The sequence below is a fragment of the Balaenoptera physalus genome (genome assembly GCF_965194825.1).
Source record: "Balaenoptera physalus genome assembly, chromosome: 12".
Lineage (NCBI taxonomy): Eukaryota > Metazoa > Chordata > Mammalia > Artiodactyla > Balaenopteridae > Balaenoptera > Balaenoptera physalus.
This window is the reverse complement of record NC_138897.1, coordinates 29613101-29627709: the sequence shown is the minus strand read 5'-3', so window position 1 is coordinate 29627709 and position 14609 is coordinate 29613101. Positions and strand designations below refer to the sequence as shown.

General features: G+C 44.6%; 1 protein-coding gene across 5 annotated transcripts in view; it reads left to right on the top strand.

Annotated features, from left to right (window-relative positions):
- SETBP1 (SET binding protein 1) overlaps positions 1-14609 on the top strand; it is a 407558-nt gene that overhangs the window by 51742 nt on the left and 341207 nt on the right. For all 5 annotated transcript variants that reach the window (XM_082415831.1, XM_082415829.1, XM_082415830.1 and 2 more), the window contains exon 2: positions 1878-2535. In XM_082415831.1, coding sequence (XP_082271957.1) covers positions 2050-2535 — 486 coding nt within the window. In that variant the 5' untranslated portion in view covers positions 1878-2049. The remainder of the gene's footprint in view (positions 1-1877; positions 2536-14609) is intronic.

Sequence of the window (14609 nt, the reverse complement as noted above, 5' to 3'; positions counted from 1 at the left end):
CAGAGGGAGTAAACCACTGAACACTGTTGCCATAAGAAACATGGCTACCAATCTGTATGGTTTTTTGCTCAGTGGAGGTAAATAGGGACAGGTTCTCAGGCATCTTGATGCCTCCAACAGCAGTGTGTTACCTGACACTAGTAAGAGAGGCCTCAATGAATGTTGACTTGAATATGACTTTTTAAAAACTATGTAAGGTTTTGGGCAGGTAGGCAGATCAGTCTAGATGAGACAAGAATCTCACAAGTAAAGGAAGCATAGTGTCATCTGGTCTAACTGCCCTCCTCTGCTCCTCTGCTCCTAACTGGGGACTTGGTCCCTTTTGTAGCATGGGGCACAGGTGGCAGTCCAGTGTTTGCTTGACAACTTTGGGCAGGATGCTCATGCTCTCACCAGGCAGCCACTTCTCTTGCAGAAGTGCTGCATTCATTGGGTTTTCCCCTAAGTGGAAGCAGTCGTAAATGTGTCTTTCTGTGGGGCTGAGCAGTTCCCAGGAGCTGAGTATGTTCCTGGGCTTCTCTGGGGAGCAGGGTCCATGTTAAAGCCCTGCTGCCTTGCTGACTGGCTTCCTCACAGGGCGTCAGCTGAAAATGTACTGATTCCAGAGGGAGGAAGTACCCGCTCGGTTTCCAGTTCTTGGCTGTTCTGAATGTATGTTGCATTTTTGGCATTTTCTGGTGGGCACATTTGCTGGTCAGTTCCTTAAATTGATGGGTTCAAAGGTAGCAGCCTAAGGTATGCTGTAATGCCTTCTGCTGAGTGTTCAGCCATTTGGAAGGCTTGGATGTAATCTTACTTACAGCCAGGGGTAGAAGGAGATGATGTCTTGAAGTTGAGGGCGGCCCCAGGGCTTGAGGTTTTCTCTTGAGAATGAACATTTGGGCTTTCTTTTGAGCTTTAAAAATGATGAGTATGAAATTGGGAATAATGGGACATGGAGTGAATAAGGGTGAAGGATAGTTTAGCTGATCCTATGATGGTTTGGTGAGGAGGAAGGCAGAATAAAAAATCCTGGGGGGATTCCTGGCACTTCCAGAGGCCTGTGAAATGCTCCCTCTCTCCCCTCTCTTTTTTGTTGTCATGTAGACATAACGCCACTTTATTTAAGGTCTAGGAAGGGAATTAAAACTGTCTCGGGTGACTATTTTTATCTAAATGATTGATAATGATTAAATAACTTTTGTGTTGGAAACATTTTTAGCATTTGTTTTGCATTAATCACAGCATTAGAAGTAATTTCTCACTGAACTCTTTTTGTTTTCCTTTTACAAGCCTTCACCTAAGCTTTGCATTTATTTATTTTAAGAAATAAAGACAAGACTTGCATGATTAAAATAATTCATAATGAAAGATAATAAAGGAAGAATGGTCCAGAAGTTCTTCTTCTGAGGGGATGGAGAGCTTGGCCCAGGCAGCCCAGGGTTGTGTTCAGCTTTGCAGACTGTTCTTCACGTGTGAGAGGGAAGTTGTGCAAGAAGCCAGCCAGATGCAGTTTTCACAGACCTGAGCATCAGCACTTAGACTTCCTTTCATCATGGTTGGCCTTGATGGTGACTCAGCCAGCTGTGGCTTTAGTATAAGAAGCATCTAGCTTGTTACTGGACTGGAGGACTCACCTCTCTTATCTTTATTCTTGGGCCCACAACCATAAAAATAAATAACAATTCAATGAAAGCCTGTGTGTGTGCGTGTGTTTCCCCCTCTGCTCCAATATAATGTAATTTGGGGATGTGAACTTTCTGGTTTGACTTCTTTCCAGTCATTTTTTTCTGATGCCATAGATAAGTGAGGTAGGATGGGGCTTCTGGAACTTAGTTTCAGTTACCTTTGAGGTCATTTTCCTTCCTGCCATGGCTAATTATCTCTCTGCTTCTCAGTTGCAGATCTGATCCCTTCTGAACAACTTGACCGTGTCTCCATCCCTGGGACTCTGAACCCAGCAGCTGGACCACTTTCTCCTTGGAATTTTGGGTGCCCTTTCTTCTCACCTTTCCCTTTTCCCTTTTCCCCGTCCCCCTCCTGAGAACTCGTGGAGACTGTAGGATTGTCATGGAGTCCAGGGAAGTCTTAAGCGGTTCCCGGCAAAGGGGGAGTGAGTCGGAATTCCTGCCGGTCTCCTCAGCCAAGCCCTTGACTGCTCCTGGCTGTGCAGGGGAACCTTTGCTCTCTGCTCCGGAGACTGGGAAGGGGATCCCAGTAGGCGGAGAACGCATGGAGCCAGAGGAGGAGGATGAACTGGGCTCAGGACGGGATGTGGATTCCAACTCCAATGCAGACAGTGAGAAATGGGTGGCAGGAGATGGTCTGGAAGAACAGGAGTTTTCTATCAAGGAGGCAAACTTCACAGAGGGGAGCCTGAAGCTGAAGATTCAGACCACGAAGCGGGCTAAGAAACCCCCAAAGAATCTGGAGAACTATATATGCCCACCCGAGATCAAGATCACCATCAAGCAGTCTGGGGACCAGAAGGTGTCCCGTGCTGGGAAAAATAGCAAAGCCACAAAGGAGGAGGAAAGAAGCCACTCCAAAAAGAAGGTAGGGATCCCTGTTGACTAGGTTTTTTCTGTTTGTTTTTGCCATTTTATCCTCAACATTTAAGGGTCTATTTGCTTATTACTTAATTATTTATAAATTACTAATCTCCTTGATGGAATACTTAGGACCTGCAGAATAAATGTCTCTGATATCTTGGTATAGTATCCAATTTATTATTATGGATACTATCGACCAAAAACAAAACAAAACAAAGCAAAAAAGAAACTACTAGAATTATAATCCTGGAAGTTCCTATTTATTGTGTAGCAGCCGGTTGGCTGGGTCAGATCTGGCTAAGCTGTGACAAAATTTGAGGGTGTTTTTTGGTTTTTTTGCTTTAATATTTGCATTTGTTCTCACAGTCAAGAGTAGGACGTTGAAAATTTTTGTCAGTCAGAACAGTCAAGAACAGTTATAACGTCCTTTTGGTTTCAATCACTGCTGTAAATCTTTCTACAATAGACAAATCATTTACTTGACTGAGGAAGCCCCGTCTTTGTAGTAAATGCGGCTCTTCTAGTGCTGAGAGATCATTATCCTGGAAGCCAGTGGTGAGCTTTAGAGCTGGAGCTGGAGAAAGGGAAGGGGTAGGGGACTGACATGAAGCTTTATCTAACAAACTGTAGACTTTTAGGACTGAGTGTTGAATGAACTTGGTACATGGTCATTTTCCTCATAAAAGTCAATGTGGGTGTGGAAAGCAGCTCTCTAGGTGATTTAGTGATGTTCTTTGGTTGGGAATGTATGGATCTAGGTTTCATTGTATTTATTTTGTGTCACAGAGGGTTACAGAGACCTCCCTTTCTGGGAGGGGTGTGACACTCAGCTGTGATAGCAAAGGGCTGCCCAAGTCCAGGAAGTTTTTGTTTCCAACAATCTCTGGGTCTTGTGAACAGCTCTGAAAGGAACCCTCTTGCTGACGGAGTTTTGCAGTTCTAGGTAGTAGATGTTAACCAGAGTCTTTGTAACTCTCTCCCCAACATCGTAATTATTTGGATTCTGGACATGATGGAAGATAAAATGGTCTATATGAATGAACCTCTCTCCTTTATACCCCAGAGATAATCTGTAGTGTTTCTGTTGACAGTGGTTTTTGAACTTTGGGATAGTCATTTTCAATAAAGCTGCTAAGAATCATGTTGTTTCTTTAGTGTAGGGCTTGTGCCCTTCCTTATGCTAGGCATTTTGGCTGATTTGTCGAAGTTAAAATCCAAAAACTTGGACTAGAAGAGACTTTTCTGAGTGACCAACACCGCCAGTTTGCTGAGACTATCCTGGTTTTTAAACAGAAAGTCCTGCATCCAGGTTCAGTCCTGGGCAAGCCAAGGCAGTTGACCATTTTACTTTAACATTGGGAACACAAAGGAATCTTTAGAAACTGGTGTGTTTTTACATAGCATAGAGGTAGTGCTTTCCCCTCTCCCCTCCCCATTTACAGCTTTGCGATGCTTTCTGGGTTCTCTGTCATAAAACCAAGGATTATCTAGATGCACATGGAAACTTTTGAGGTTTTTGCAAGCAGATGCAAAGAAATGCACGCAGGCTCAGAAAGTTAGCCTTTGCTTTGGAGTCGGGTCTCTTCAGCTTTGAAAACGAGTATCTTTGTCTGTGGCCACTGAGATGGCACAAAGAGTGTTGTTGGATTTTTGTGTGGGTGAGCAGTCTTGAAAACTGTGGTAACAGTTTCCCCTCCATCCCCATCACTGCCAGAATTTGAGTAGCAGCCCACAGTTTTGGGTGTGCAAACCCAAATTCACTATCCTAGAAAGAGAGTAAGTTGTCCTGATCACTACTACTTTCCTAAGGCCATAAGACTGTTCCCAAATATAGGCTTCTGTCTATTGGAATGCCCCAGAATAAAACTCTGGAATTTGTGACATGGGGATGATTTCAAAGCTGAAATGTGCAATGGACCTCTACTCTCATATCTGAAATTCTCAGGCTGGTCATTCTCACCCAAAAAGTTGGATGCCCTTTTGTGCTTTATTGGAAAGAGAGAAGAAATCGCTTCTTTGAATATGTGACTTACCAAGTATGCATTTCTAAGCCTGAGCAATTGGAGGGGAAAGAAAGGAAGGAGAAAGGCTGAAATTCAATGTACAGTGCTGTGTTATGCTGGCACTGTAATGGGAATATCTATGAAAATTTTAAATTGTTAGAAGCTTGCTTCATTTTGTACTCCTTTATCCTTCCTACGTTATGCCTAGAGCTGATTCTTTCCAGAGATGAACGAATAAAGTTAACGGTACTGGGTCTTAATCATTTGATAGATGATAGGAAGTTCTCTGATCTCTATTGGATTAGAATGTGAACTTTATTACTCTTCAAGTGCCTGTTGTTTTGCAAACAAGGAGTAAGCAAAAGCTGGAGCTGAGGTGGAGAGGTGGAAACCTTGCTTACCATTTGTACAGAAAAGTTCAGTGGAATGAGCTTGCAGAATTTATTTATTTGTATGAATGGGAAGTACATGATCAGTAATTTGAGATAGGGAAAAGGATGAGGATGGCATTTTGTAAACATCAGATCAGTGTCTCACTCTAAAATCTAGTCTTCTGGATTTTTTTATTTTGAGGCAAGTTGCTCACTGAAGAAGTGTACATGGAGTGGCCCCTGGGACTCAGGTCCTTCGCTAAGAGCTTGGAAAAAGGCTCTGTTGAGCTGGTCCTTGAGCAGGTGGAGATGCCTACTTGGGTATCACCTGATCATATATGCTGACTTAGAGCAGGTTTGGCAAACTATAGTCCGTGGGCAAAATCCAGCCCCCCGCCTGTTTTTATACAGCCCACAAGCAAAGAATGGTTGGGAAAAAATCAAAAAGAGAATAATATTTTGTAAGATGGGAAAATTATATGAAATTCAAATTTCACTGTCCATAAATACAGTTTTATTGGAATGGAGCCACATCTATTTATTTACATTTCGGCTATGGCTGCTTTTGCACTTCGACAGCAGAGTTGAGTAGTTGTGACAGAGAGTGTATGGCCCTCAGAGCTTAAACTATCTGCTGTCTAGTTCTGACCAAAAACACTTGTTGACCCGTGACTTAGGGGAAGGACAGTGAGTTTCAGGATAAGAAGGATTTTGTTTTATTTCATTTTGCTTTGAACGATTCAGCCTCCAAACCTGGAGGCTGGGGAAAAAATGAACGTTAATCATTATGTGCTTTTTTGTGTTGTTTTTTGTTTTTGTTTGTTTTACTTTTGCAGACCAATCAATTTTGGTCAAGTCATTGTTTGACAGCCTTTGGCAAAGACAGCTTATATTGGACCCCAAGTGATTCGCTTTTTCATTGTTTTTTTGTAAAAAGAACGTTCTGTAGCATAATTATGGCATTCCTTACATATCACAGCTAGTTTTCTGCTACTTCTATCTGTACATGTTCTACTGCTGTGGGGTGAGGAGATGTACGCGTGATATGCTTAAGAGCTTTATTCCACATTTCAAACCTAGGCCCAATCCTCCAAACTGGAGAGTTGTTAACAGATTTTCAGGTAACAGGACCACTTCAGTAGTAGGATGTTAGGAGGGACCCGTGAAAATACCACTTCATTGGCTCAAGGATGCGTGGACTCTTCTAACCAGCGGACAGGTCACCTCCCTTCCATGTAGGCTTAGGATGGCACCTGAGATGCTGTCTGGAAGAGGGTTTATGACGGACTGATTTATGTGAGGTATAAGAGCAGCATTTGGTAAGAAGCGGAGGCTGAAAAGAGAGCTCAGAACATATTTTAGGGCCTCAGAACTGTCCTTTGGGCAGGTCCTGAGTTGCAGATGGATGATCCCATAAATGCACCCTGCTGTTTATCACAGCACCCATGTTGTTGCGTCTTAGACTGACTCAGGTAAGTGGTAATAATAACTTAAGCTTCCTCTACTTTCCTTCTAGGTTACTCAATAAAAACAATAGAGAACATGAGAATGAGTCTCTAGAAGCAAGTTCAGGTGTAACATGTGAACTTAAAATGTTCCAACAGTGACAGGTTGTTGTTGTTGTTGTTGTTGTTTTTTAACACCTTTATTGGAGTATAACTGCTTTACAATGGTGTGTTAGTTTCTGCTTTATAACAAAGTGAATCAGCTATACGTATACATATATCCCCATATCTCCTCCCTCTTGCGTCTCCCTCCCATCCTCCCTATCCCACCCCTCTAGGTGGTCACAAAGCACCGAGCTGATCTCCCTGTGCTATGCGGCTGCTTCCCACTAGCTATCTATTTTACATCTGAGTGTATATATGTCCATGCCACTCTCTCACTTTGTCCCAGCTTACCCTTTCCCCTCTCCATGTCCTCAAGTCCATTCTCTACGTCTGCGTCTTTATTCCTGTCCTGCCCCTAGGTTCTTCAGAACTATTTTTTTTTTTTTTTTTAGATTCCATATATACGTGTTAACATACTGTATTTTAAGAGGCTCTCAGCTGGACAGAGTTTAGCAGCTCTCCTCTTTCTGAGGACTTTCTGTGGGTGTCAGGACACCCACCAGGTTCAACGGCATGAGAAGGAGAGGGTGTTCTGAGACAAGCACTGTACAGTGATCCAGGGTAGACAATGTGGTGTGGTTATCTGCACCAACTGGCTTTGTGACTCTGGATCTGGAATATAACCTTGCTGAAGCCCTGGTTTCCTCATCTGCCGAATAGAGATGCTAGTTTCCACGTGATATAACCCAATGTAAGATTTTAGGAAAAAATGGGTAATTTACAGGCCACACGTCATAGTAATAGTTCCGATTTATTGAGCCATGTGGCAGACCCTCGGCTAGCTCTTTTATCTGTATTCACTTTCTCTATTAGTCCTTATTGCAGTCCTGTCAGACAGATGGTATTTATTTACAGATGAGGAAATTGAGGCTCAGTGGCTTCAGATGAGCGGGAGCAGAGTTGGCCTTTGAAGTCAGTTCTTCTAGACTGTTTGGCCGATGCTGGAGTCCAGGCCTCAAGTGCCCACACGGGAAAGGGCTGCTGGGAGATGAGGACCCAGCATGAGGGCATTTCTCTCCCACTTTCCCACATCAGCGAGGATGGCAGGATCATAACCTGGCATGCTGTCTTAAATCCCAAGTGTCTCAAAGCCTCATGAGTTAGAGTCTTATTTTTTCCTTTATTGTGCTTACGGATTGTTCTTTGCTTCTCTTTTGTTTCTTTAGACTTGATGTTCCCCTTCCCCCAGCTTCATCAGGAGAACCTATTTTCTCTAGCAGCAGGGACTTCAACCTCATATTCCTCAGGGCCTGCGATGGTCCTAGGAGCATGTTCAGGACTCCTTCTTAGTAACACCATGTGGAACATCATCATATGTGTATGGAAAGACCCTATATTCTCTTTTGAGCATTCATAACCCTCTCCTGGGAAGTCTAATAGGTCACAAATTCATGTACTCGTACTTCAAATAGCACCTTCCTCGTGTCAAACACACAAAGTGTGGGAGAGAAAAAAGGCTTTTTAGGTGATGTAGATGGGAAGCTAGTCTGGCATCAGATTGCAGAGAGTGATGAATATCAAATAAATAAATGGGTTTGCATTTAATTCTATAAGTAATGGAAGTGCTCAGCAGGCTTTGAATTGGGGAAAGGAAGGGTTGGGGGTCCAGGGAACATGATGAAAGTGATGTAGGGAAGAGAAGCATAAAAGGAGAGTCTTGGTAGTACAGTTGTCCCTAAGGAGGGCTGCACCAGGGTTCTCCGTTTCCCCTGTAGACTGCTGAGATGCACATTTCTCTCCTGACACTCTATGGGTTGTAGCAGTTTGGAGGGGCTGCAGGAGGGAGGGCATGTTGGGCAGGGGATGAAAGGTGGCTCAGATTGCTGGACCTCTGGTGCTGCACCCATCGCCATCTCCTCATCCACTCTGATGGGTGGCCCTGAGCATCCAACAGAGAGCCTTCCACCCTCCTTAGGGTTCAGGCGTCCCTCCCTCGCCATCATTTGTGCAACCCCTTCTCTGGTCACTCCGAGGTGCATTGCTTGGCTGAGGGCTTGCCCTCCCATCCTCAGGGTATGTGAATGTGGTGCCTTGAACTCCTGGGAGTATATGAGCTTCTTCCCCTACAACGCCCTCAACCTGGCTGGGAGAGCAGGTCTGGACAGCATTTCTTCACAAGAAGCTGAATTTCCCCTCTCATTTAATTTTATGTTTTCTTTCTATAGATTTTTTTTAAAGCAGCACATTCCTATTTATTCATCAGAGTGCCTGAAAATTTTGTTTCCTGATAGGTTTCTCTATAGTTATTTTAGAGCTAAAAACCTTTTCCATAAAGTAATTGTATCTACCGAGCAACAGGTTACATTTGACATCTGGAGTTGGTGTTCGGGAAAGAACACTGGACTTGGGGACAGGAGCCCTAGGTGCCAGCTCTGCCTCTGTTATTAACAGCTTCAATAAGAATGCTTTACCTTCCTGGATCTCAGTTTTTTCATGTTTAAAAAAAAAAAGGAAAGAAAAAGAAAACAAACAGCTTTTGACCTGTGAAGCCTTATTTCTCTTCCAAAAACTGGAAACTTCAAGAGTCATTCTGTTAGATGAGGCAAGACTTTCTCTTTAAGAAAACTAGTTACTATAAACAAAATTTTTGACCTCTCTTCGGGATCCACTGTTCTGTTATCAGATTGTTTCCTTTTTGCCCCAGTGTCAAAAGGCCTAAAATCATGGGAGCAAATGTCAGAGTTGAGCTTGAAAAGTAGTGAGATTTATCAGACTTGCATTCCATGAAGATATTCTGGGAATGTTTGGTTCCCCTCTTCCCTCCTTGTGTGCTTCTTGTTTTCTTCCTGTGTTTGGGATTCTCTGGGGGTTTAAAGCACCGTGCTGGCTCTTTTCCTCTTGGTACTTAGTTTCATTTTGGACTTCAACAAGGAACAGCCTTTGGTGAACTCCGTGCCATTGAAGATAAACCTGTCAGAGTAAAAGCAAGAAAATTGTGTTCTCATCTGATGGAGACTCATTCATTCCCTGAACTGTTCAGGTAAGAAATAAGGGATCTGTTAGAAAGAGTGCCTGTCCTGAGAGTGGATTTGAACTCAGATCCCCTGATTCTAGACCAGGTTCTCTGCAGAGAACCTGCACTAGAACCTGGGCTCCCTATAACCTTAAGCAAGTTACTTAATCCCTTGAAACAGTTTCCTAACTGTGTGAAAACCAGGGATAATAGTAGCACCTCTTTGCTGGTGTCTTGTGGAGATGAAAGTGCCTGGTGCGCTTAGCACAGCACCTCACTCAGGGTGCATCGCCTTTATTCCTGTTCTGCTTCTCTTTCTTCCAGGTCACCCACAGGACCCTCCTCAGTACAGGCACAGCTAGGTACACAGTGACCTGCAGTTGTGCTGGGTGCCTAGGAGGCGTGGGCTGTCTAAGAAGCCATGTGTTTCTTTAGGCCGATCCTGTTTTAATAAATACTGCTCGTGGCTATGTTGAATTGTGTTGGCTGGGTGGTGGTGCCAGTGTCTTATTTCTGATGCCTGCACAAGCATCTACTAATAAAGCATGCCACTAATGCTTTTTTTTTTTTTTTTTTTTGGTGGTGAGAATTGGTATGGGATTTATTTAGAGATGATTCAAAGGTCTTTTATCTCTGTGGTCACTTATCTGCCAAACCAGGATTGCTGCTAAGCTCAAAGCATGACTCAAAATGAAACTTTCGAAACAGTATCATAAGAACGGCAAAGTGGGGTTCAGCTGGTGCTTCCTTGCACCCCTGCCACGCTCCCAGCATTTGCAGAGTCACCCGCCCTTCTCCATCATCCCAATTCTACATCCTTGAAAAGTCCTCTCTTAAGGCATTTCCAGTTGACCTTCACTTGCATTGCCTTTTTTTATTTTTAATAAAAGACAAGAGACATGATCCTGTTTTGCCCTTCTCTACCCCATCCTTTGGGTCTTCTGATTCCTGCAACTTTAAGTGAAAAACATCCCACCTTCAAAGCACTACGATGCAGGACATCCCAGGATGTCCTTCTCCTGCCTTTCTTGTTCATGAGACATGAGTCACTTTGGTCAGGAAGTCGCTGGGTCTGGTTAAGGGCTGCCTAGGCAGAGAACGTGGGGATGTGGCAGTGAGGTTCTCAGAGCCTGGGCCCCAGGCATTGGTTCAGGCTCCTGACTGCCTTACGTACAGAAATCAAACACATGAGGCAATGAAGGCTTGTGTTATAGGGGTTTGGTTTATCCACAATAAGCTAAAAATTTGTGTTAGAATTTTCACATGGCCAAGTTACTTTGGGGAAATGGTTTCAACTCGTTTGGTCCTCAGGGTGACTTGACTTGGAAGGTGGCATTAAGGCTCTGCTCCCCGCATGCCCACAAGAGGAACCAGTGGCCAGAGGGAGAGGTTGCCAGTGGGGAAGGCAGAAGCTCAGTAGACCCAGGTTCCCAGGAGGTGTGCAGACAGACACAGCATGCAGACACCCACATGGACCAGCAGTTGTGTGCAGTGTGTGCAGGAGTCTGAATTATGTGCTGTCTGGTGAAGCCGCAGCCCTTGGTGCAAGCTGAGGCCGCTGTCAGAGCATGTCCGAACACGGACAGCCAGCCCAGTCCCTGCCTTGAGGTGACATAACTTCTAGGGCTCCTTCCCACCTTCCATAGTATTCCATTGGATCTTGGCCTATGAAGGCAGGGGGCCTCCGTCTGTAACTGGAGTGTGCCTTTGCCTCTGAAGTCCCAGGTTTGTTTTTTTTTCTTGCCTGCCCCTCCCTCCTCAGACTAACTTCCCTCACCTCCCCACCAGCCTCTGACCCCACCAGGGGAAAGAGTGGAGGCCTTTATTGACTCTGAAAAATCCAAGCAGTTCCCATCTTGGTACCTGGCCCTTGAGGCCATTTGATAATCATCATTAGTATCAAATGTGGGTTGCTTCAGTGTGTTTTTCTAGACCTTGTTTATGGTGTTTTTCCCACAGTGTCTTCTTCGGCCCTCACAAGTTTCTAGGCAGTTTCACAGTTGGTGGGGGGGGGAATTGGCAGAGATGGAGCAGAGCGGGTAGAGAATTCTTGAAGGGACACAGACAGACAGCAGTTCTGTCCTTCAAGGTGGACCACCATGCCTTGCCAATAAGAAGTAATCATTTGCAGATATGAATGTGCCCGGGAACGTGGGCAGCCTTTCACGCCAGGCCAGTTAGTTCATGTGTTTAGTGCTGTGAATGAGAAGCCATTCACAGCACTAAACAAATCGGGTGTTTCAGCATTGTTCACAACTGACTGTATCCCTGGAGAACAGCCTTAAAGGAGTTGATCATGGGTGTGGTTAAAGGAGATCTATTTGTAGCATACAGTGGGAATCTCTGTGATTTCTCCATCCTTGTCCTTTCAGGGGAGCAAGAGGTGGACACGGATTTATTTGGCTGTGTGGCTCTTTTGTGCACCATCAGGTTACTGAACTTCCCAGTCTTCCCACTGGATTACTGCCACTGAGTAAATGGCAGGGCAGCGTCATGCTGGGATATGGGTGCAGTTGGGTCATGAAGGAAGGCAAGATTAGGAGATCCAGAAAGGGTCTGAGAACCAGGAGTTAAATCTGACACAGGCTAGAATCTGGCACCAGGTCAGGAGGCAGGCGAAGGCCAACCACAGAAACTAGGGGTCAAAAGGAAAGAATGGGTCCACAATTGGGTCACACTTCCAGCATCATGGACTTCACTGAGAGTCAGAAGAGCCTCTGAATATTTCCATTTCAGCATCCCTCATAAACAAACAGAAGACACCTTCCAAAATCCCTCATGGACAGTTATTTGGCTGCTGCTCAATGACCCTCAGGGAGGAGGCTCGCTGCTACCTCTTGAGGCAGCTCTGGTTTTAGTAAAACTCTTTCTTATGTTGCACTAAAATCATTCTTTTAAAAGCCTGAATATTTCCAGTTCCTGAAACTGTTCCTGGGATTCCATGGTTTCCTGATGCCAAAGCACCTTGGTTCCTATGCCAGGAATGCTAGTTTGTCAGTGTCCTTCCTAAAAGGCATCAGTGGGGCGGGCTCACAGAGCAGAGGACAAAACTGGAAGGTGGTCTGGGGCTGCAGGGGACTGTGCCCTCCTCCACTCTAAGCATAGTATCTCTATTAACAGGACCCCGGGCTATATCAGCTTTCTGGCAGCTTCATCATTGTTAGTGTATACTGAGCTCAAGGTCAAGGAGACTCCAATTTAATATTGCCTTCTGCTACTTTTGCTGGTCCAAATCATCACATCCTACATACAATGGACTCTGGGCCAAAATGCAGGTGTTTGCATTATCCTTCTTATCATTTCTTTGTGCATAGTTATAGGCAGGGATCTGAGTCAAATATTAGTCAGATGGTCTAGTTAGGGTCTGTGGACTACGCAGAAGGCACAGAAATAGGGCAACTGAAATGTAGATGCCCTCTCACTCAGAGTTCCTCTCCTGTGCTTTCGTACTGGGGTATCTCTAGATGGTTCTCCGCCATCTGTGAACCTGGTTTCTCATTTACATAGTGGCCTTTTTGTATCTAACTAAAAAAGTTTTAAAAGTGTGTTATCAAAGGTAAAGTATTTTCTTCTCGGTTACGGTGTAAGCTCTCTGAGGACAGAAGTTGCGTCTTTTATTTCCTGGCCTGGGTGTTAAACAAGTTCTTGTTAGCTCTGTGCCAATGAAGGTAGCTCTATGGAAAAAACTCTCTTTTCTATCAGAACAGCCTCTGCCTAGTCAGCCCTGTATATTTTGCATTGGTTTTTTAGAAACATCTGAAACTTTTCATCATGCTGCCTTTTCTGTGCTCCCATCCAGATATACCGTAGCAGAGCTAAAGCATCTAAATTCCACATGAATCTACAGAGTTGTATGGTGTGTTCAGCATAAATGCTGTGTGGGGTATAGACAGTTCTTATTAGGAAGAATTGATCTCAGAGCATTTAGGGAAAAACACAGGACAGTACAACATACTGTCAAAATGAATGTTTCAGTTAGTGCATAGTGTGGAAAATTGGTAGCAACCATCACGTCTGCCCAGTACCTTTACAAAGGGTTTGCATCGCCCAACTGTGACCTCTTTGGTTTGTTTTTGGGATAGTTCCATGAAGCAGCTGTTATTCCTCCCTGTTTTAAAGACTGAGGGAGGGACTTTGAGGGTTTTTAATCTGGCTTGCCCTAGGTTACAACTAATTACCAGGGGAGAGGGAGTGGAGAGACTCAAACCCTCATCAGACCCTTGGTCTCTTGGTTTCTAGCAGTAGGACGCCATCGTTGAATGGTGCACTTTAGCTGGTCCTGCTGGTACCTCCTCAAGGAGAGAATAGTTGAGTCCTATGCAGCTCACCTAATTGCTCCTCCTGCATGTTCCCAGTCTAGGCTGTGGGTGAACCTGGGCATTGTAGCTTCATCCCGGAGACCCACAGCTCCTTTCTTGGAGGGCCCACAGCCACCTCCCCGCTGGAGAACATTCCTCATCAGGGCATGGCAGCAGTGAGACATGGTGAGAAGTGATAGCTGGCAGTACATGCAGCACAGAGCTATGGATAATAGGCTCACTGAGACTTAATCTAGAAGCTGTTTACAAAAGTATTCTTAGGTGTCCTGGTTTGGACTGAAAATGTGGAATTCAGCAAAGGACCTGTCCAAAACAAGATTCCATGAGTCCTGTCTGGCCTGAGACTTGAGGGGAGGGTGACCACTCCATGCTGGGGGTTCTGGTTTTGAGTCCTTCTGCTTTTAGCAAGTGAATCTCTGTTTTCTCATATTTAACAGGGGATTAACACCGTGTCTCTTCCTTACACATTACTTTGAAGATAATCTGAGCGCACGGTTGTAAAGTGGTTCTGAAATGTTAAAAGTGCAATGGAAATATAAGGTGTTTTTCTGTAGAACTACCCTATAGTAGATTCTTAACAAACTGTAGTCTCTAATTAAACTTTTCCAGGCTTCCTCTAATATCCCTAGGCTCTCTCTTCCCCAGCTTTGGATAAAGCTCCCAGACGTGGCTGTGATCAACAGCAGCTGCAGGTTGGATGTGATCAGCGGCCTAGTCCAGATCACCACCACATGGTGTAATTGCCCTTTGTGAAATTCTGGGGCGAGAGGTCAGCCTTCTTTACCCATCTTTGTCACTTCTCAGTCATCTGTATCCTGGTGG